Source organism: Lemur catta, chromosome 1, assembly GCF_020740605.2.
Source record: "Lemur catta isolate mLemCat1 chromosome 1, mLemCat1.pri, whole genome shotgun sequence".
NCBI classification, from domain to species: domain Eukaryota; kingdom Metazoa; phylum Chordata; class Mammalia; order Primates; family Lemuridae; genus Lemur; species Lemur catta.
The window spans coordinates 70,871,572-70,895,375 of NC_059128.1; the positions used below are offsets into that span (position 1 = coordinate 70,871,572).

A 23,804-nucleotide genomic window follows, 5' to 3' on the forward strand; every position below is an offset into this window, starting at 1 on the left:
TTAAAACTTAAAAAAAAAAGTAAGATCAGATCACTTTAATTAAGCCTATTATTGATATGACTCAAAGTTGGATATAAGCATTTGCAAGGGCTGGATTATTTCTGGTTTACCTTTACTCCTAAGGTATAGTCCATTCTGGAGTCCATCTAAAATCGTGGAGGGTTAACCGAGTCTATTACATTTTAGTTTTCCCTGAATGCCAATTTTTGTCTCCCTAGGCATATAAATAGTGAAAACCTGATTAAGCTTCTCAGCTAAAGTTTCCTCTTCAACTTCTTGACATCTCTGCAGCATTTCTGAATCAAAAAATACCTTGAAAGGGAAAGGGGCAATGCTCAGAGCTTCCATTCTGTTTGGAATTCTGGTTCTTCAAAGTATTGCAGCTTTTTAATACTCGAATGCCTTCAAAAATTATTTTTGTTTTCATTTCATACAACTTGTCTGGTTGTTTGTATTGGGGGAGAGTTGTTCTTATGTAAATTATTCCTTCATAGCTAGAAAGGACTTTCTTCAATATTTATTAATATTTAAAACATATATACCCCTCTGACCCAGCATTTCCATTTCTATGATTTTATTCCTCACATAAACTCATACATGGCCCCAAAACACATGTAAAATAATATTCATTCCAGTATTATTTATAATAGCAAAAGACATGAAAGAATCAATAAAGTCCATCAATAAAGAATAGGTTCAATATATTCTGGCATAGCTATATAACAGAACACAATGAGGTTATGGAAATAAATGGCCTAGATTTGTATGTGCTTAAATGTAAATAATATATGTAGAATATACATAATATAATACAGAAAATAATATATATAGCATGTGCTCATTTAGATAACAATGGATATGTACATTTGTATATATTTGTATATGCAAAAAATGTTTCTGAAGAGCTACATTAGAAACAGAAAAGAGTGATTGTTCTGGGATAGGACAGAAAAACTGGGGCTTGGTGACACTAGAAGATTTTTCATTATTTTATAGTGTTTGATTTTTTTTTACATATGACATGCCTTAATTTTATAATAAACATTATTTAAAAGAAAAATAAAATGTGGCATGAGAAGTACTACAAGTACTACATACTATCAGGCAAGGAGGAAAATGGTAATTCAAAGGAGGTTTATTTAAACAAGAAAAACTCACAGTAGTGAACTCTGAGTTTAGATTTTAAAGACAACCTGGATTTAGGTGATTTAAGGAGGGATAATGCATGCAGAGAAGGGGAGTAGAACATGGAAGTTGAGGGAATACTCACTCTAAGGAAACCATCAGTAGTTCAAATTGATGAAGCACAGGGTAGGTGTAGCAGACTACATATCTTACAAGCCTCATTTCCCCCAAGGACAGATGTATCAGGATAAAGAGTTAAATTTTATCGTGAGGCAATGGGGAGCAACTCAAAAGTTTATAAGGATCAGCTTTGCATTTTGTATGTGTCATGATGGTGGTATTGTGGAGAATGGATTGACAAGGGGCAAGACAGGGAGGAGATACACTTGAACAAGAAGACTGCTGCAATAACCTAAAGAAGATTCTAATGCAGTGACAATGAGGATAAACAGGCACATAAGAAGATATTATGAAGGCAGAATTAAAAGGACTTAGGGCCTTATTTATGAACAAAGGAGTGTATAAAGTCTTTTATTACAATTCACCTTTTTGGCTTGGATGACTGAGTAGACAATGGGGCCCTTCACTGTCAGCAAATATGAAAATGACACAGATATATTAGGGAAGAAATGTTTAGTTCCGCACAGTTGAGGTTGAGGTGCTGGGGGCCACTTAAGAGATGGAGGTGTCCGGTTGGCAGCTGAATACACATCTCTGGAGCACTGGAGAATGATGGAGAAACAGATGTTATTCTTCTAAGAATCAAATTTGTAGTTGAAGTCATGGGGATATTTAAGATCACCATAAGAGAAAGGCTATGGAGGAAACAACAACATATAAGGGGTGGAATATATACAGTGATTCCCAAAAGAAAGCTGAGAAAGTACTCAGAAAGGTTTTAGGAGTGAGTAGTATCACAGAAGCCAATGGATGACAGTTTCAAGAAGGCGTATACTCTTTCAGATAAATCTAGAAAGAGAGGACCTGACATATGTCAATAGTATTGAGAAACTAAAGGTTATATACTTTATCATTGTGAGAGAATTCCCTAGTGCTTGTTTAAAGGTTAGATCTCTGTTCCTCTTGAACTGAGTTTCTGGGGATGAGAAAAGAGTATAAGCACTTTTTAAAAGAAGGTCCCCAGTGAATTGCACCCCCAGGTCTGAAAACAACTATAGTAAATTATAAACTCAAGAACAAGTATCTTATTTGTTTAATCCATGTGTACTAAGTGCTTACTATACCATGTGATACATAATAGACCATCAATAAGTATTACATAATTTAAAGAGGAGATGAATGAATGGATGGACACATTATCAAGCAACTGAATGAAAAAACTAAAGAACTAATGTCTACCAAAATTGGCAAGATTATTGGAGCTTACATTCTTGTGGGGCAGAAAGAGGCAGACAATATACATGTCAACAGATAAACAAGATAGTTTGGAGAGATCTGCTTTGGCTAGAGTAGTCAGGGAGAGCTTCTCTGAGGAGATGGTATTTGAGCTGTCATTTAAGTTATGAGAAGTGTTAACCATGTGACAGTCTGCAGAAAAAGCATTTCAGGCAGAAGAAAGTCCTAAGGAGAAAAAGGGTGAATATGGTGTGCTTAAGTAATAAAGAGGCATATGTGGCTATGGCTGAGTGAATGAGACAGAGACTGGTAAAAGATGAGCCTGAAAAGATTGATAGGATGCTGATCATCCAAGGTCTCATAGGTTGTGATCTCATAGGAGCTTGAAAGTTTTTCTATTATAATTGCAATGAGAACCCATTTAAATTTTAAACAAAGTAGTGATATGATTTGATTTACACTTTAAAAATATCGTTCTGACACCTGTATAAATAATGGATCACAGCAGGGCAATGGTGGATGTAAACAGACCAGTTAGGGGTGGGTATAATATTCCAGACAAGAAATGATTATGGTCTGGTGGTAGCAATAGAGTTGGTGAGAAGTGCTTGGATTTAGAATATATTCTGGAAAAAGAGCAGACAAGATCATGTTCATGGGTTAGCTATAGGAGCTTAAGGAAAGAGGAGTCTAAAGAATTTGGACTTTTTAGCCTGTAGGCAATGGGGACTCAAAGTTTTGAATGAGTGACACAATTACAGTAGAATATCTTAGAACAATTATCTTTAGGTAGGAAGCAAAATGAATTCTTCAGGAAATAAAATAGAAGACAGAGCCAAATTTGGAGGTATCAGTAATACTCTAGGCCTGAAGTGACAGGCACCTGAATTAAGGTGATTACAAAGGGAATACCAAAAAGCAATGGATATAAAGGCCACAAGCACGTACGTAGAGATTTCATTTTCAGTGCTTTTGGGCACTGGAGCTTAGCAGAGAAATCTGGGCTTGAAAGATTTGGGAGTCATCAGAATACACCAGTAATTAAAGCAATGTAGTGAGTGAGATCACCCAGAAAAAGTCTATACAGGGAAAATGAAGCCTAGACTACAAACTGGCAAAAGAGAGTAGGTGTGTCCACATCAAAAGGAGAAAAACTAGGAAAGTGTAATATCATGAATGCAAATAGAAGCATTTCAAGAAGGAGTTTGTAACTGGCAAACAAGGACTAAGAATTATCTATTGGATTTGGTAAAATGGATGTTGTGGATGATTTTGGTCAGAGCTATATCCATTTAGAGTTGGAACAAGAAGCCAGACTCCAGGTAAACAAGGCATCTCAGACATGAAAAAGTACTGACAATTAATACATATAACACTTCTAAATTTTTTGGTTTTGCAGCAAAGAAAAAAGAGAAAAATCTAGAGAAAGAACTAGGCTGGAAGGAAGGAATCTTTAGGATAGGAGAGGCTGCAGTATATATCAATGCTGATGTGAAGGAGACAATAAAGAGAGGGAGGATGACAATAGTGGAGGGAGTGGCTTGATTGATTGCAAGGCCTCTGAGAAGGCAGGTGGGCAAGGTATCTATGCACAGATAGTGGCTTAGCTATACACAGGAGGAAGGACAGTTCTTCCAGTTATAGTAAACAAGGATAGGTGTAGGTACAGGTAAATTAGTAGGGGCAATGCTGGGGTTGGGTGGGGGCAGATGGATTTGCAGTGTCATGGCTTCTATTTTCTCTGTGAAAAAGGAGACAAGTCATCCACTCAAAGTGAGGGGATTTAAAATTTGAAGACAGTAGAGAAGGAATGAAATAGACATGGCGAATGGGTAGAAAATACTTCTTGGGAAATATAAGATTGCTGGGTCATGTTGAAGGGCTTGCTGAAGTCAAATAAAACGATTTCTGCAATTTTGTGTTTAAACATCTTATGACAATACCCAGGATAACTCATTACCAATACCTCGGTACTCCCCAAAACCTTACTTGCTGTTTCTACAAAGAATATCTACCTGCTTGAAATGTGAACTTATAATTTCAAATTTTCTTTTGGCAACAAAAGCTTTATGCCAAAGTCACAGTCTCTCATTTCTGAAATTTTCCTTCTTTCACTTTCGAACAAATTTAACTTCATTATTTATCTACATTGTTTTGGTAGAAGCTAAATTTAGTCTGATGGCAGTGAATAGTTGTGAACATAGATAGAATGGTAGCCATAGAACAAATTGCCGTGAGAAGAGTCCTTTCAGATAAGCATGGAAAGCAACCATGTCCCATAGATTGACTTAAATAACTGACACCAAATTATCTAGAAACCAAATATAATTTGTTAAAATTATATAAACACTTCATTTTTCTTTTAATTTTTACTATCTGTCTGGCACATATTAGGTACTTAATAATGCTTAATGAAAGAAGGAATTAACATTTCAGAGATTTCTAGGCATTTGGTACATATTGATAAACTATAAAATAATTATGAAGTAACTCTAAAAGAAAATGTGAAACCCATAAAGTTATTGAGGAGTGTAATTACTAACAGTTCATATCATAATCATGGTATTAACAACATCCAGAGACTATACTGATGAATTAAGAGCATGGGACAGGAAAATGATGACTTACTAGAGTTTAGTTCTTTGCACAGAAGTAGAGTGATTTTCTTTTTTCCATCATGATTGTGGAACAAAAAAACTCCATATAATAATTACACTATTCTAGTTAATGGTTAATTGGCATACTAAATATAACATTTGCTCCAAAATGCTAATAAAATACAATACCATTAATAGAATAGAGTAAATGAAAATAACTGAACCCCTTTAATGTTTAGAACACATTCTGGATTTGACAATGATAAGTGTTAAACATGGTAACTTGAATTCTTGGGATAATTTCTTTACTAATCTACAAGTTAATTTCCTAATTGGTAAAAGAGAAGAGGTTAGATTAATCTCTAAAGGAATTTTCCATTCCCGTTTCTGATGGCAGAGCATCCGATTACAGACACTATCAGATACTTTACAAGTATAGTAGTTTTCATATAGCATACAATGTCCATTTTAATATGAGTAACTTTCTGATAGAGCAATTTCCTTTTACATATAACTTTCGTATATTTGGGTTAACAAGCTGGTAATAATTTTCATAATTTTAAACATTTTCATATGCATTAGTTTAATTTTTTAGTGAAAATACAAATGTATCTGATTTTATCTGAAATAAAAACAATTTTATAATCATTATATCATACTATTTTTTTTCTCCTTTAGATAATTATATTTTGAGAACTAGCATAAATTCTTACCTCTAAGAGATAAGGCTCCATTTGATCGAGGGTTTTCCCAAGATGCTTATCTGGATCTAAACCTGCCAAGAAAGGTTAAATATTTTTTAGATAACTATCAGATGGGAACTTTAAAGACACATTTCCCTTCCCTTGGTCCCTCCTTGCCTAGGAAACCATTGTATGTATATTTTAAATTTCTTTGATCCTAAAGTAAAATGTACTTTGTTAGTGTTTACTTTCCTATTCCCCTTGGGTAACTGGTTTTCTTGCTCCTGAAAAGTAAGTTTCTATTTATTTCAATTACAGTGTCACCTATCAGATGCATTATTTCAATGCCTTTCTCCTTTCTGAGGAATTGTAATTAGGATAGAAAAAGCCAGCATCATTTCAAAGACATGAAATTTAAGTCCTTGGTATTTTAATTATTATGATTTATTTTACTAATGGACAGCAGCATGAATTTTATGATTTACCCTATTATATATAAACTTCAAGCTTCTTACTTAGAGAGTAAGAGTAGAAAATAGAGCAGTAGACTCATACATTATGTTTATGTAATTAATTCACTTAATAGCATATGGGCACAAATAATTGTATTATCAAATCAAATGACATTTCATTTCAATGACCACTTGTGCAACAATATGTTTTCCAAGTAAAGACAGAGGTGACTCTGAAAAATCATTATTGCGTCAATAACTTGTGCATAAACTCTAGTAAGATATTTAACTGGTGTAACTAACCGTAGAGTCTATGTAGGTTAGGTGATGGAGTGCAGGTGACAAGTGTAGGCAATAAGAACACTTTATATACACCAAGACTGACCTGCCAGGAAAAGAGAGTCACATGCACAAGCTGGCAATGAAATAAATAAATTCATTTTAGATATTTACATCCATATATACATGTGTTGGCTTAGCTTTTTTCTTATAAGTTATTTTGGCTGGGCACACTGGCTCACACCTGTAATCCCAGCACTTTGGGAGGCCGAGGAGGAAGGATTATGTGAAGCCAGGAGTTAGAGGACAGCCTGGGCAAAGAGAGCTTGTCTCTATAGAAAAAAAAAATTAGCCAGGTGTGGTGATGTGTGCCTGTACTTCTAGCTACTCAGGAGATGGAAGTGGGAGGATCACTTGAGCCCAGGAGTTAAAAGGCTGCAGTGAGCTATGATCACACCACTGCACTCTAGCCTGGGAGAAAGAACAAGACCCTGTCTCAAAAAAAAAAAAAAAAAAAAAAAGTTACTTTTATTTATTATTGGTTTATTTCAGTTTATTAATTATGCAAACCAATTAATAGTTTTCTGTTTCCAGTTGGATGGCTTTTATGTATATGTAAAATCTTCAATTCTATTAGATATTGCCAGGTTTTCTCCAAAGCAGTATCAATTTATATTCCAGCAACAGGGAATTATAGCTTCAATTTCAAATACTGTGAAATTGACTTTTTAAATAAATAAACTCCACAAGAAAAGATAATTTCTAATAGCCATTCTACTAATTTGAAAATTTTCTATGGCTGATCTAAATTTAGTGTGTCAGATGTTTTAATTTTTGCCAATCTGATATATATATATATATATATATATATATATATATATGTAATTGTTCTGCATACTTGTTTCTATTTCCATTTTTCTGATTACTAATAAAAGTAAGCATTTTTTCACATTTCATCAGCCATTCATTCAAGTTTTCACTTCTGTGAACTGCCTATTAAAATTATTTGCCCAATTTTAATGTTGAATTTTATCTTTTACTTGATGATTCATAGTTCTTGATATATTCTGATGCTAACCCTTCATTAAGTGTGCATTGTAGATATCTTCCTAATTAGTGGCTTGTCTTTATACTTTGTTTTGGTGGTGGGAGAGAAGATATTTTGATAAACATAAGTTTTTTACTGTATAGTAGTCAAATACATAGTTTTTTAGAAAACCTTCTTTCTTTATATTGTAGTAAACCCTTTCCTGCCCCAAGTCTCTCATTTTTTTTCAAATTTTTAAAATCTTGCTATTTGCATTTAGGTCTTTTTCATCTAGAATTTACTTTCAGATATCATATATGGAATATTATAATTTTGTTTCTCATTTATAGATAATCAATACTATCTATGAAATCCCTTCTCTACTGATATATGCTACCTCTGTCAAATACAAAGTTTCTATAATGTAAGTCTGTATCCTGTCACCTATAATTTACTTTAAAATACTTCCCTATAACCAGTGTGATATACAAGTTTCTGTTTTAATCTATACCCTAGAGATGGTTAGTTGGCAACTAAAGGACTCTAATCAGAACTCATAACTCCAGAGACCACAAATCCCAGTGTTACAATTATCTTTATCTTTGATCAGCAATAGAAAATTTCCAAGTTAATAAAATGACTATTAGAAATTATCTTTTCTTGTGGAGTTTATTTAAAAATCAAATTATATAGTAATTATATGTGTAAGGCACTGTTATAAGTGATCTACAAATGTTAACTAATTATATTCTGATAACAATCTAATGAGTAGGTATAGTTATTGTCCCCATTTAGCACATGAAAAAATTGAGGTATAGAGAAGTTCAGTGACTCTCCAAAGTCACACTAACACATGATAATATTAGGATTCAAACCCAGGCAATCTGGCTGTGGAGTCCATACTTTCAACCATCATACTATGTTGGGTTAACAAAGTTTCCATCTATATATTTCATTTGCAAAGATTTTCTGTTTTGTTTTTAGAGCATAAGCAAATACCAAATTTTACAAACTCTTTTTCCATATGTGTTCACCACATCTTCACCAATACTGGATATTACTAAATTTAAAACTTTTGCCATTATGTTAGAGAAAATTGATACTTATCTCATGGTATTTTTATTTGGATATCTATAAATTCATATGATTGGAATTTTTCTAAGAGTTTTATAGCCATATTTGTAACTTTTTTTTTCCTGTGAATTGACTACCCTTTGACCATTTTTCTAGTTGACTACTCATCCTTTTTTCAATAACATTAGAAAACTTCTATACCAAGGTCATTAGTCCTCTGCTCATCAAATGTGTTTTTTCTAGGGTTTGCCATTTGTTTTATGAATTCACTTAGGGTAGAATATTTTATTATGGATTCCTCTTTTGTTCTTGATAGATCTTGTCAAATGTTTGGCTATTTGGGGAGTCTTGTCAAAGTGTCAGTTTTTTTGTTGTTTTCAGAGATTTCTCCCCTTTTCACTTTCTTAAATTTTATTATTAATTTTACCATTCCCATTACTTTCTGATTTCCTTATGTCTACTCAATAGCTTATTTATTTCTAGCTTCTTGATTTGAAAAATTCATTCATTTATATTTACATATATCTTATCTCTTAAAAAGAAGGATTTAAGTACCAATTTTGTTGCATGATTATCTATGTAGAAAATCTGAAAGAATCAAAAAAAAAAAAAACCTTACTGGAACAGCTATAATAGGTGATTAATTGTATCATGGTTGCAGGGTACAAGGTTAATGTATAAAACCCAATTACCAGTAATAAATAAGTAGAATTTGAAATTAAAAATACAACAAAATTTATATTAGTACCAGAAACAATAAAATATCAAGGCCTAAATCTAAAAAAATATGCACAAAATCTATATGAGGAAAACTACAAAACTCTGAGGAATAAAATCCAAGAACTAACTAAATGGAGAGATATTACATACTCACGGAAAGACTCAAGATTGTCAAGATGTGACCTCTTCCCAACATAATCTATAGATTCATTGCAATCCTAATCAAAAGCCCAGTAAGTTATTTTGTGACAAACTGATACTGACAAACTGATTCTGAAGTTTACATGGAGTGACACAAGACCCAGAATCCCCAACACAATATTCAAGAAGAAAAAAGTTGGAGGACTGACACTGCTCCAAGTAAAGACTTGGTATTAGGTCATTAAATATGAAATATCTCATTTCTAATCAAAAGTGTTGTTTATTATATCTCTAACAAGAAACAGTACAATTAATCAAAGTGTGCCTAAATTATCAACACAGTTTTGCCATCTTAATGATAGCTTGTTTACGTCAGCAGCAAAGAAGCCTCGGGAGCAAGTGGCAATGAAATTGTGAAAGGAGTTTTCCATAGCTTGGTGAGAATTAAATATTTTTCCTTGCAAGAAATGGTCCAAAGCCTGGAAGAAGTGGTAGTCAGTTGGTGCCAGGTCTGGTGAATACGGTGGATGACAGAGAGCTTCAAAGTCCAGCCTCTGTAGCTTGAGCAGTGTTGTTTGTGCACCATGTGGTTGAGCATTGTCTTGCAAGAGGATTGGCCTGTCTCTATTGACCAATCTCAGCTGCTTAATCATAAGCATCCTTGTCATTTCATTCAGTTGGTTGCAGTAGACATCTGCTGTAATCAATTGATCAGGCTTCATGAAGCTGTAGTGGATAATAACAGTGCTGGACCACCAAACACAACATTAGCTTTTTTGATGAATATTCAGTTTTGGACTGTGTTTTGGCACTTCATCTTTATCCAATCATCGTGCTGAACACTTGTGATTGTCAAAAAGAATCCATTTTTCATCACATGTAACAATACGGTGCAGAAATGGTTCAACTCCATGTCAGGACAGCAAAAAAGGCAAGTTTTGAGATGATTTCTCTTCTGACGCTCGTTTATTTCATGTGGAACCCATCTATCTAGCTTCTCTTCTTTTGGTCTTTAATTAATTAATTTATATTTCAGAATATTATGGGGGTACAAACACTTTGATTACATATAGCTTTTGCACCGCCGAAGTCAGAGCTACAAATGTGCCCATCCCTCAGACAGCTTGTACCACACCCATTAGGCATGAATTTACCCATCTCCTCCTCCCCCTCCCACCTACCCAATCCTCAATGAATGTTACTTCTATAAGTGTTGATTGATTAGTACCAATTTAATGGTGAGTACACGTGGTGTTTGTTTTTCTATTCTTATGATACTTCACTTAGAAGAACAGACACCAGCTCCATCCAGGGTAATACAAGATTGTAGTTCACTATTTTTTTATGTCTGAGTAGCACTCCATGGTATACATATAACACATTTTGTCAATCTACTCATGTATTGATAAGCACTTGGGCTGTTTCCACATCTTTGTAAATTGTGCTGCTATAAACATTCGAGCACAGATGTCTTTATTATAGAATGTCTTGTTTTCCTTTGGATAAGTACCCAGTAGTTGGATTGCTGGATCAAATGGTAGTTCTAATTTTAGTTCTTTGAGGTATCTCCATATTACTTTCCATAGGTTGTACTAGTTTACAGTCCTTGCCGATTTGTTTCAAATGGTCCAAGATTGTTGGAATAGTAACGTCAAATCTTGCTGCTAATTCAGGTGTAAATTGAGATGGATTCACTTCCACTACAACTTTCAGCTCATCATAATCCACCTTCGTGTCAGGACCTCACGTGGCTTATTCAAGATTAAAATCACCAGACTAGACTTCTCATACCATCGCCATACTGTGTGTTCATTATCTACATCCTTCCCAAACACTTCGTTGATATTGCAAGCTATCTGCACTGCATTGGCTCAAACTCATATTTGAAAGCAACACGAATTTTTTACTTATCCATGGTTTCACAAAAATAGCTCTAAAACTTTTTTTGAAAGATAATCACAAGCCAAAACGTGTGTTAAATACTGAGGATGTACCTTCACAATAAACATAAAACAAGAAGTGTCAAAGTGGGCTGGGCACAGTGGCTCACCCCTGTAATCCTAGCACTCTGAAAGGCCAACGTGGGAGAATCACTTGAAGTTAGGAGTTTGAAACCAGCCTGAGCAAGAGGGAGACCCCCATCTCTACCAAAAATAGAAAAATGCCAGAGTGAAATGTCAGAGATAACAATTGTCAAATTTAATACTTAAGGAAATTGGACATTTCATACTTAATAAGCTAAAGCTACAGTAATCAAGCCAGTGTGGTACTGGAAAAGGAAGAGACAAATAGATCAATGGAACAGAACAGAGAACCCAGAAATAGACACACACAAGTATAGTCAACTGATAATTTGAAAACGAACAAATAACATACAGTGTATCAAAGATAGTTTTTTTAACAAATGGTGTGAAACAACTGGATATCCACATGCAAAAAAAAAAAACAGGTGTAGACACAGACCTTACACCTTTCAAAAAATTAACTCAAAATGGATCATTGACATAAACGTAAAATGCCAAATTATAAAACTCCTAAAAGATAACATAGGAGAAAATCTAGATGACCTGGGGTATGGTGATGACCTTTTAGATATAACACCAAAAGAACAACCCATGAAAGAAATAATTGATCAGCTTGACTTCATTAAAATTAAAAACTTCTGCACTGTGAAAGACAATGTCAAGAGAGTAAGAAGAAAACCCATAGATGGGGAGAACATTTTTTCAAAGGACATCTGATAAAGGACTATTATCCAAAATATACAAAGACCTCTTAAATCAACAATAAGAAAATCAACAACCCAATTAAAAATGGACCAAAGACCTTAATAGACACTTCACCAAACAAGACATACAGATGGCAAATAAGCACATAAAGATGCTCCACATCATGTGTCATCAGAGAAATGCAAATTAAAACAATGAGAGACCACTACATTCCTATTAGAATGGCCAAAATCTAGAACACTGACAACACCTAACACTGGAGAGGATGTGGAGTAATACTATTGCTGATGGGAATACAAAGGGATACAGTCACTTTGTAAGGAAGGCAGTTGAGCAGTTTCTTAACAAAACTAAACATACTCTTACCATATGATATAGTAATTGTGCTCCCCGGTATTCAGTCAAAAGTTTTAAAAACATGTCTGCACAAAAACCTGCATATGGATGTTTAGAGCAGCTTTATTAATAATTGCCAAAATAAGCAACCAAGATGTCCTTCAGTAGGTAAATGGATAAATAAACTGTGGTATATCCAGATAATGCAATATTATTCCGTGCCAAAAAGAAATAAATTATCAAGCCACAAAAGACATGGAGCAAACTTAAATGCATATTACTAAATGAAAAAAGCTAATGTGAAAATACTACATATTGTACATACTCTTTCTATCCATGAATATGTACTATGTATGTAATATCTCTCCATTTCTTTATTTATTCTTGGATTTCATTCATCAGAGTTTTGTAGCTTTCCTCGTATAGATCTTGTGCATATTTTGTTAGATTTAGACCTTGATAGTTTATTGTTGGTGGTACTCATATAAATGTCATTATATTTTTAGCTTTAAATTCCACTTGTTTATTGCTGGTAATTGGGTTTCATACGTTAACCTTGTGTACCGCAACCAACTATATGAGATTCTGAAAAAGGCAAACCTATGAAGACAGTAAAAAGATCACTTGTTGCCATGAGTTTTGGGGGGTTGGGTAAGGTTAAATAGCTAGAGCATGGAGGGCACTGAAAATACTCTGTATATTATAATGATGAATACATGGCATTATATACATTTGTCTAAATTCATAGAACAGTGGTCCCCAAACTTTTTGGCACCAGGGACCAGTTTCATGGAAGACAAATTTTCCACAGACCGGGGCTAGGGGAGGAGAGCAGATGGTTACAGGATGATTCAAGTGCATTACATTTATTGTACAGTCAAACCTTTCTGTTAATGATAATCTGTATTTGTAGCTGCTCCCAGTGATAGCTTCACCGTCTCAGCTCCACCTCATATCATCAGGCATTAGAGTCTCATAAGGAGCACACAACCTAGATCCCTCACATGCACAGTTTACAATACGCTTCATGCTCCCTATGAGAATTTAATGCCGCTGCTGATCTGACAGGAGTTGAAGCTTATGTGGTGATGCAAACAATGGGGAATGGCTGTAAATACAGATGAAGTGCTCACCTCCTGCTTGTGGCCCGATTCCTAACAGGCCATCGATTGATTGGTACTGGTCTGAAGCTCTGGGGATTGGGGACTATAGCCATAGTATATACAACACTAAGAGTGAACTTTAATGTAAACTATGAACTTTCGGTGATTATGATGTGTCAAGGTAGGTTCACTGATTTTAACAAATGTACCAGTCTGGTGGGGGATGTTGTTAACAGGGGAAGCTATGCATGTAAGGGGTCAGGGGGTATATAGGAAATCTCTATATTTTCCTCTTAATTTGCTATGAAACTAAAACTGCTAAGTCTTAAAAAAATTTGGTAAAGTTCCTTTGTGGTGTAGAACATGATCAAATTTTATAAATGCCCATTTGTGCTTAAATGAAAGTGTGTTTTCTATTTGTTGGAAGCAAGAATCTGTACCCAAACACACAAAATCATGATAATACTTATTAATTCTCTTGTTCAAATCTTTTGTGACTTTTGTAATATTTGATCTCCATGAACCATTGGATTCTAATAAAGGAGTGGAAAAATCTTACATGAGGATTTTTTTTAATAATTTCTTCCCATAAGTCTAACACTTTTGCTTTATATATTTGGGAATTGTTATGTACATGAAAATTCATAATTTCTAAAACTTCTTGATGGGATTATTTCTTTTATCAAGAAGTAGTGACTTTATCATCTCCATAACTGATTTTGATCTTGTTGTCTATTTGTCCTCTATTAACATTGCAACACCAATTTTCTTTTGTTAATATTTTTCTTATATTTCTTATATATATTTTTCATAATTTATGCTCAAAATTTTTGTGTTTTTGTTTTAGATGCCTGTTGTAAACTGCACATAATTGCATTTTTTTGTTTCAACCAATCTTATAAGGAATTGAACTTAATCATGTTATATGTTACATTTTATGTCTGGACCTGTTTCTATCATCTTAGTATAAATTTTCTGTTACAATAGCTTTATGTTTTTTTTTCTGCCTCATACTGCATTGAAAATGATTTTAATCTGTTTCACTCTGCTGTTTAGGATGACATGGATTGAATTTTACTCTTTCAGTAATCACCTGTAATTTTTAACATACATTCAAAACCGTATTTTTTTCAAGTCTAAAATGTATTACATATTTTTAGCATCCTTTAGATTAGAAGTTAGTATGTTTTAACTAGCCACTAAACAGTCTTCACCATTTCAGTTATTATTGTGTTAAATTTTTGTTCCATTTTTAGCGAGAAAAATTAAGCTTATCAACATATATTACAATGTCTCTGCTCACTGTTTGTTTCTCATTCATTTCTCCTCGAATCATTCTATTTCTAACTAAAGTTCGTTCTTTATTCTTTTACTGCAGAAGATCTGTGAGTGGTATACTCTCTTAGTTTTTATATGTCGGGTAATGCCTCTATTTCATTCTCACCATTACATAATTGTTTAGTTGTAATATATTACATCTTCTGGCATTTGTTGTTCCTAATGAGAATTATTCTGTCAGTCTAATAGTGGTTCTTACATAAAGAATGTTTTTTTTCTCTATGCCAGATTGTACAATTTTCAATATACATATGACATTTTGCAGCTTTAATTCAATGTGTCTTGGTACATGTTTATTTTTATTTGTACCGCACAGTATCTAATGTACACTTTAAATTTCAAAACTCATGTCTTTAAATCTAGAAAATGTTCAGCCATTATATCTGTTTTTTTTCTGCTTTCTTTTTCCCCCCCGAAACATCTATTACACAAATATTACAACTTCCCAATCTATACTCCATATTTTAAAGTTGCTCTTTCTATTTTCTTCCTCTCTCTATGCTGCCTTCAGGGTGAATTTCTTTTTTTCTCTTTTTTCACCTCATTCTCTCTTTGAGTCGGCTCACCTTGAGTTTATTCTGACTAATAAGTTTTTTTCTCCCCCCTAATAAATATGTTTCACTTTCAAAATTTCTAATTGGTTATTTTTCACATTACTCTGTTGCTGTTTCATTCTGGATGATTTATTTTTCTAATTGATTGCTTTTTACAACAAATGAATGTTATATTTTTCTTTATCTCTTTGAGGTTCTCCCTCCTGTGGGCATTTCCAGTCTCTGTTTCCCTATAGGACATGAACTCTCAACTGCTTTTGTCTGCTTCCTGACCCCTACATTACAGTCTACAGTTTTATTCTTGCTCTCTATTTTGTGTTTCTATTCATTTCTAGCTCACAGAGATATTTATGATGTTTTCTAGAATAGCTATGTTTTTCACATTTTTCTTTCTTATATTCATCTATTACTGCCATGGATTTGAGGTGGAAATTTAGAAAACTCAAAGCATGAATATATAAGGCCAGCATGGATAGAAATCACTTTTTAGCCTTCCTTCCAAGTCATTGATTCTTATTTATGTATTGGTCACACAACAAATATATATCTCACACTTGGCACCTGACATCATTAAAATCATTTAAAAAGTCTCTCATGATTGAATTTTGAGAATTCACTTTTTGCATACTATATGAGAGTCTGGGAGTAAATATATACCTGTGTAAAAGGCATGAAAGGGAATTTAAGAGCATATAGTTTTACACAAGTAGGCACTATAAGGTCAAACTCATGATATTACCATTTTTTTCTCATAGTCTATTAATTCAGTGTAGAGTTATCAGTCCCAATTCTTAACTCTTAAAGTATAGAAACAGGTGGAATGTCTCATTTCAGAGATGGCTATATTCTATTGTGGATAAAGTAATTTGGTTTGACTTTAGCTAAGAATCAGTAAATACATAAACATAAACCACACTGGGCACAACTTTTCCACATGAACCTGTGATCTTCACACAGGTACACCTTGATTAAAAATCAGTTGATCATTTAAAGATTTTTCCGTATTCATAGCAATATATTCAATTAAATTGTTCCTGGGCTAAGCACTAAAAATTCTAGAAAGCTAAAATCATTGAAATAAACAAAAATTTAAAACATTAAGAATGATTTTCAAATATTTTCTGAAACACTAGAAATCATTTACTGCAGAAGAAGACTATTGTAAAAGCAGAAAATAGTTAATATAAAAGAGCTACATGTCTTTTCTCTCAGAGCTAATAATGAAATAAGCTGCATGTGTCCGTCTTTATAGGTTTGGTAATAGGGTCTGTGCCAAGTTTAGCAAGGGTGGTATATGCTAAAGCATGGGTCTGATGCTTTAGACATTTTGCACAGGGCAGACCAATAATAACAACATTTCACATACATGAACAATGATTGCAATGGACATATAAAACCAAGGGACCTAAGGACCCTAAGCAGGACCTAAGAAATAAACAATTTTGAAACATTATAAATTTAGCAGAGGTTATGTCAGGTGATTTAGGTAGGCTTTTTTGGCATGAACAATGATTTAGGAGTTCTTCTCTCATGACATGATACTATTTAAATAGACTACAATTTTTTCCCACAAAATGTCAAAGTTTTAGTAATGAAACTGCTTGTTTAAATTTAACATAATAGCCTACATACTCTTCTGAATAGATCTTTCTACTTTAAATCAATTCTGTATATAATATATACTTGCGTCAGGCTAACATTTTCCACTGTACTTAATTATAATGACTACTTAGGTCTTTTTCTCCTGATGCCTTGCTGGTTACTTCATCTGAGTGCAGTCTGCCTTTGCTTCAATTTTTCTGTTCATTAGAAAGTGACAAGTCATTGGGGACCTCATGATCACTGCCCATATGACATGCATTTCAGATTGTTTTTAGAATATATTTTCTTGGATAAGATCCAGAGATCCCTAGCAATTCCAGCCACTGTCCTTGAGAAAGCAGTGACCTAAAACCACCCTGATCTTAAGATCTCTACTAAATTAGCTGAAAATATTATACGTGGGATGTATTAGTCAGGGATGTGGTAGGAAGATTATTCATCTACCCCAGAATATATTCTGATACAAAATTTTCTCATGAAATTCTTTTATGCTTAGAACACTGATGATTCCATGAATATTAAACTACATGTAATTAAAAACTTATAATTATTTGAATAAATATAATGAAAGATTATACTCATTTTCTTACATTTCTACACATTCTTCATAAGTTTCCTCATTTGGAAACATCTTTGTAATATATGTACAGTCTTTATAATATTTACTTTTATTTCTCTAAATGGAACAAGATGATTATTTAAACAATTTTAGAAAAAGGATCTGGAAAAAAAGATCCCTTTAATGTGAAAAATTCTTAGTTTCTCTATAATTAGCTCCAAGATTTTAGTCTTTTATTTCATTTATTTTAGTTTTGGTATTTTCTAACTAGATGATAAGAACAGAGAATTCTGAATCATCCTTCATCATGGAGAATAGAAGGTCCGGGTCAGATTGGCCTCGATAAATAATATTTATCATTAGACTTATTTTTTAATTTTTATTTTAAATGGTTCAGACAGAAATATTTTAAATAATGAAGTTAATATTTGAGTTAAAATTTAGAACAAAACATAGACAACATAACTTCTTAATTTAATTTCTCTGCTTTACCAACAATAAGAATCCGTTTATATTCCTAAACACAACTAAAGAATGATGCTAATATACCAATATAATTGCACTCAAATGACTCTATTATACAGAATAATTTAAAAGTATATGAATATATAACAATACCTCAGTAATTTTTAAATCTATCTTACACATTCATTCTATTTTCAATTTTTAAGCAGTAGACATTTAACTGGCAAATGCAGCCAGTCCAAAATGCACAATCTTCTTTTTCTTTAAATAAGCCCTAATATCTAGATCCAATACAATTTCAGTATAATTTGAAAATCTCTCCTAATCTTGGTAATTTCATCATTCCTATTTTATTTTATATAAAACTTCATTACGTTAAAACTGCCTGAGGGGCTGAAAAGCCTATGAAAAAGCCACAACAGCTCATGGGCTTTTTCAATGCAATTCAGCTTTATCTGAAAGCTACAATTTATCCTAGTTCTTGAAAAAGATGTTTCTATTTTAGATTTATTCAATTTAGGTGTCTCTTTTCTAGAGAAGCCTGGGTCATGAACAGACACAAACTATGTCTCACCAAAACCCTAACCGTCAGTTCAATTTACCTCCTGAACCAGTCAGCTGTGGAATATGAGTCTCAATGTATCTAGCTCCCCTATGAATACCTTTATAACCATTGAGATGATTATATTTATTAATGTTGACATAAATATCAATATCAAGAAATATCTATATTAATAAAGAAAATGATAATCCATAAAACCCAGGGTGATGCTATATTTAAAGTACATTTTAACTCAAATATATGAATAAGTTACTTTGAGTTACTAACAAGATTTTCTCCAAAGTGCAGAAACAATTTACTGTAAATTCTGACAACCAACCATTTTATCATGTCTTATAGACATTCCTTGATGGAAGCTGGGTGGATGAATAAACCCACAACAAGACCTAGGCACTGGATAACTACATGCAGAATTAAGAAATTAATTAGGAGTAAGAACCATAATTTGCAGAGCTGACATCTATTTTACTTTACTTGCATGTATCAATGGGAAGCAATTACAATTCAATTAAAATATTCAATTTTATTACTTTACTGACTGACCTTGAAGTTAATGCCTGTTTTATTTAATTGCATCATCTATGAATAAATGTTAACCCTACAATGTTATGCCCCATTATTTTCAATGCATTTTTCAACTTCTCAACTGATGTCAATTTATTATCTACTGTCACGAAAGGAAGTGGAGGTTTATTTCTTTGTGACAGTCCAATATATGAAGAGAGATACATTACAGAATGTTTGATAATGCTATTTTTAACAGAGTCAAGTAAAATGAATTGTGTTCTCATTTCAACTTTTGAAGCCTAGACTTTTACTGTAAAATCAGTAGGTGATATTAAAAAAAGTATAATCACTTTGAGCAGCAATATCTAGCTTGTCTATAATTCTTGATAAATCCATTGCAGACAGTAACTTACTACCTCATTTATCTTCAAAACTAAAACAAACACTCTCTCTCTCTCTCTCTCTCAATCTCTCCCCCCTGATGTTTTCCTATCTCTACCAGGCTTACTGGCCACCAGAACAGGTAGATTATATTCTAAAAACTCTAACAATTTTGTTGGCAAATACAACTTTTATTTGTTCCCAGACCCCTGTTGAACACACTGTTATTCTATAATTGAGCATTTTAGAAATAAAATGACAAAGTTTGTGTTAAAAAGAGCATATAAGAAAGAAGACTGATTATGGGATATCTAAAATAAAAATGAACTCACATATTTGAAAGTAACTATCTTGGGAAGGACCTTACTTCAATTTTTCAGATTTTCTATTTCTACAATTAGACTTGAACGCTTACCTTTTTTAGAGCTTGTGTTAAGACTCATCTCAACATGTGACTCTTTACTTTCAATGTAAGTGGATTAAATTCTCCAATCAAAAGGCACAGAGTGACTGAATGGGTTAAAAAACAAAAAAAGAAGACGCAACTACAGGCTTCCTATAAGAGATTCACTTCACCTTAAAGGACTCTTATAGATTAAAAGTGAAGGGATGGAGAAAAGATATACCATGCAGATTGAAACAAAGAGAGAACAGGTTTAGTTATACGTATTTTAGACAGACTGTGAAAAGAGACAAACAATGTCATTATATAGTAATAAAGTGGTCAATTCATCAAGAAGATATAACAATTATAAATACATATGCACCCAAAATTGGAGCACCTAAATATATAAAGCAAATAATAAGAGGTCTGAAGGGAGACACAGACTGCAACACAATAATAGGAGGGGATTCAATACTCCACTTCCAACATGGCACAATTCATCCAGACAGAAAATCAAAAAGGAAACACTGGACTTGAACAACACTTTAGGCCAAACGGACCTAACAAATCATATACAGAATATTCTACCCAGTAGCAACAGAGTATACATTCTTCTCAAGTGCACATGGGACATTCTCCAGGACAGATTATGTTAGGCCATAAAACAAGTCTTAACAAATTTAAAAAGATTGAGATCACATTAAATATTTTTTCCAACAACAATACTAGAAACTAGAAATCAGTAACAGAAGGAACCATGGAAAATTAACAAATATGTGGAAATTAAACAATATGCTCCTGGACAACTATTGGGTCAAACAAGAAATTAAAGGGGAAATTTAAAAATACCTTGAAACAAAGGAAAATGGAAACACAACATACCAAAACTGATGGGATGCAGCAAAAGCAGTTCCAAGAGGGAATTTTATAGCAATAAACACCTACATCAAACAGAAAGGAGGATAACAAATAAACAAGCTAACATTACACCTCAAAGAACTAAGAAAAGAACAAATTAAGCCCAAAGTTAGCAGAAGGAAGGAAATAACAAAGGGTAAAAATAAATGAAATAGAGACTAGAAAAACAATAGAAAAGATCAATAAAATTAACAGCTGTTTTTGAGAAGCTAAACAAAATTGACAAACCCTTAGGTAGACTAAGAAAAAGAGAGAGAAGACTCAAATATAAAATCAGAAATGCAAGAGGAGACATTACAACTGATAACACAGAAATGCAAAAGATCTTAGGAGACTACTATGAACAACTGTTTAATACATGCCAACAAACTGGACAACCTAGAAGAAATGGATAAATTCCTAGAAACCTATAACCTACCAAGACTGAATCACAAAGAAACTGGAAATCTGACCAGACCAATAATGAGCATGGAAATTGAATCCAGTAATTAAAAGTCTTCCAGCAAGGAAAAGCCCAGGACCAGATGGTTTCATGGCTGAATTCTATGAAACATTTAAAGAATACCAATCCTTTGTAAACTCTCTCAAAAAAAATTGAAAAGGAGGGAATACTTTCAAACTCATTTTACAAGGCCAGAATTACCCTGAAATCTATGAACTAACTGGTATTTTACTTCTGTGTAACATAAAGTAGACTCAGATATTTTATGGATTCACTTTTAAGATCTATGGCAAACATAAAACGAATGACAAATAAATCATATTGAGTATAATTATACAGTTAACGATAATCAATACCTGCTACTGAAAGCTCAAATGGTCCCTTTTCACCTACCTCTAAAATATACTACACAGTTTTTAGCATGTAAAGAATGAATAAAAAGTGAAAGATGTATAGAACATGCAAAGTTTTCTTAAAAGAGAGGATTTGAAATATTTATTCTAGAAATATCTTCCTTTTTTTTTTTTTTTATTAGTTTCCAACATGATGAGTACTGGAAACTGAAAGAAGCTCAATATGAGCAGGGGGTGCCTGAAGCAGGGAAAGTTGACGCTAAAAGTGTAGACAAAAGCTAGATCCCATATGGCTTGTTTCATTTTAAGGAGCTTACACTTGAAAGTAAGGTCACAGAGAAGACTGAAAAATTCCAAGCAGAGGAATGACATTATCCAATTTGACTTTTAGGAAGATCATCTTGCTGTAGTCTAGTTCCTTGGCAGGAAGGAAGACTGAAGGTCAGAAAGACAAAGAAAGGGGGTGCTGTAATAGTCTGCATGAAAGACGATATAAGAGACAAAGCACTGGAAGGAAGGGAACAGATTTGAGAGCAACATACGGTAGTAGGATATATAATACTTGCTGATGAGCTGCCTGTGGAGAATACAGGAAAGAGGAAAGGCAAGAATGAGTCCCAGGCTTTTGGCTTTGGGCAAATTAAAAGATGGTGGCACCAGGCGCCATTACTTCAGATATATAACAAACAGATGAAAGTTTGTGAAGGAAAATAGAAGGTGAATTCAATTTTAGATGTGTTTCAAGTTTCCTATGAATCATGAGAGAAGAGATCTCTAATTGGCAATTAGGAATATGGGGTTAGAGCTCAGTAGGCAGGTCTAGGCCAGAGATACTAAAATAGAAATAGAAGCCATGAGATGAAATCTCTCACAAAGAATATGTAAAGTGAGAAGAAAAAATACAAGAAAGAGCCCTGAGGAATACCAAATTCTAACAGACATTATAGCAAGAATGAGCTGTCCAAAATGCAAATCTGATGTAGTCATTTGCTTTCCCTCGACAACTGTTTTGAGGTATAGTTAACAATTAAAAATGGTATATATGTGTGTGTGTATATATATATATATATATATATATATATAGTATAAAACTTGACAATTTGATATATGTATACATTGTGAACTACTCACCACAATCAAGCTAATTAACATCCATCACCTCACTCAATTAGCATTTTTATATGTGTAGTGAGAACATTTAAGATCTACCCTCTTTGCAAATTTCAAGTGTACAATACAATATTGTTAACTCTAGTCACATTGTTGCACATTCGATCTCCAGAACTTATTTATCTTACATAATTGAAACTTTGTACTCCTTGATCAACATCTCCCCAAATGCCCCTCCTCTCATCCTCTGGTAACCACCATTCCATTCTCTATTTCTATGAGTTTGACATTTTTAGATTTCACATATAAGTGATAACATGCAATATTTGTCTTTCTGCATCTGGCTTATTTTCTACAGCATATGGTCCTCCAGGTTCATCCATGGTGTTTGTTGCAAATGGCTTGATTTCCTCCTTTTTTAAGGCTGAGTAATATTCAATTATATAGATACACAACATTTTCTTTATACATTCATCTATTGATGGACATTTGCTCAACCATGGTAGTTATATATTTAAATTTTTAAGGAACTTCCATACTATTTTCCATAATGGATGTACCAATATACACTGCTACCAACAGTACACAAGGGTTCCCAACACTTGATATCTTTTGTCTTTCTGATAATGATCATTCTAAGAGGTGTGAGGTGATATCTCATTGTGGTTTTGATTTCCATTTCCCTGATGATTGGTGAAGTTAAGTATCTTTTCATATACCCACTGGTCTTTTATATAATATGTCTTCTTTGGAAAAAATGTCTAGTCAAGTCCTTTGCCCATTTTTTAACCAGGTTATTTGTATTTCTGCTATTGAGTTTCATGAGTTCCTCATATATTTTGGATATTAACCCCCTATCAAATATAGGACTTGCAAATATTGTTCCCCATTCTGTAGGCAGCCTTTTAACTCTGTTGTTTCCTTTGCTGTGCAGAAGCTCTATAGTTTGATGCAATCTTTTATATCTATTTTTGCTTTGGTGGCTGTGATTTTTGTGTCATATATA

At 33.3% G+C, this 23,804-nt stretch overlaps 1 protein-coding gene across 5 annotated transcripts in view; it reads right to left on the minus strand.

Annotated features, from left to right (window-relative positions):
* DPH6 (diphthamine biosynthesis 6) overlaps nucleotides 1–23,804 on the minus strand; it is a 206,117-nt gene that overhangs the window by 65,449 nt on the left and 116,864 nt on the right. For 3 of the 5 annotated variants that reach the window (XR_006729291.1, XR_006729290.1, XM_045527868.1), the window contains exons 6-7: nucleotides 5,792–5,853; nucleotides 1,671–1,847 (exon numbers count right to left, since the gene is read on the minus strand). Coding sequence is in view for 2 of the 5 variants with exons in the window: in XM_045527868.1 (XP_045383824.1) it covers nucleotides 1,671–1,847; nucleotides 5,792–5,853 (239 nt within the window). In the remaining 3 variants the exon portion in view is untranslated. The remainder of the gene's footprint in view (nucleotides 1–1,670; nucleotides 1,848–5,791; nucleotides 5,854–23,804) is intronic. The other 2 variants (XR_006729292.1, XM_045527884.1) reach the window with 1 other exon arrangement.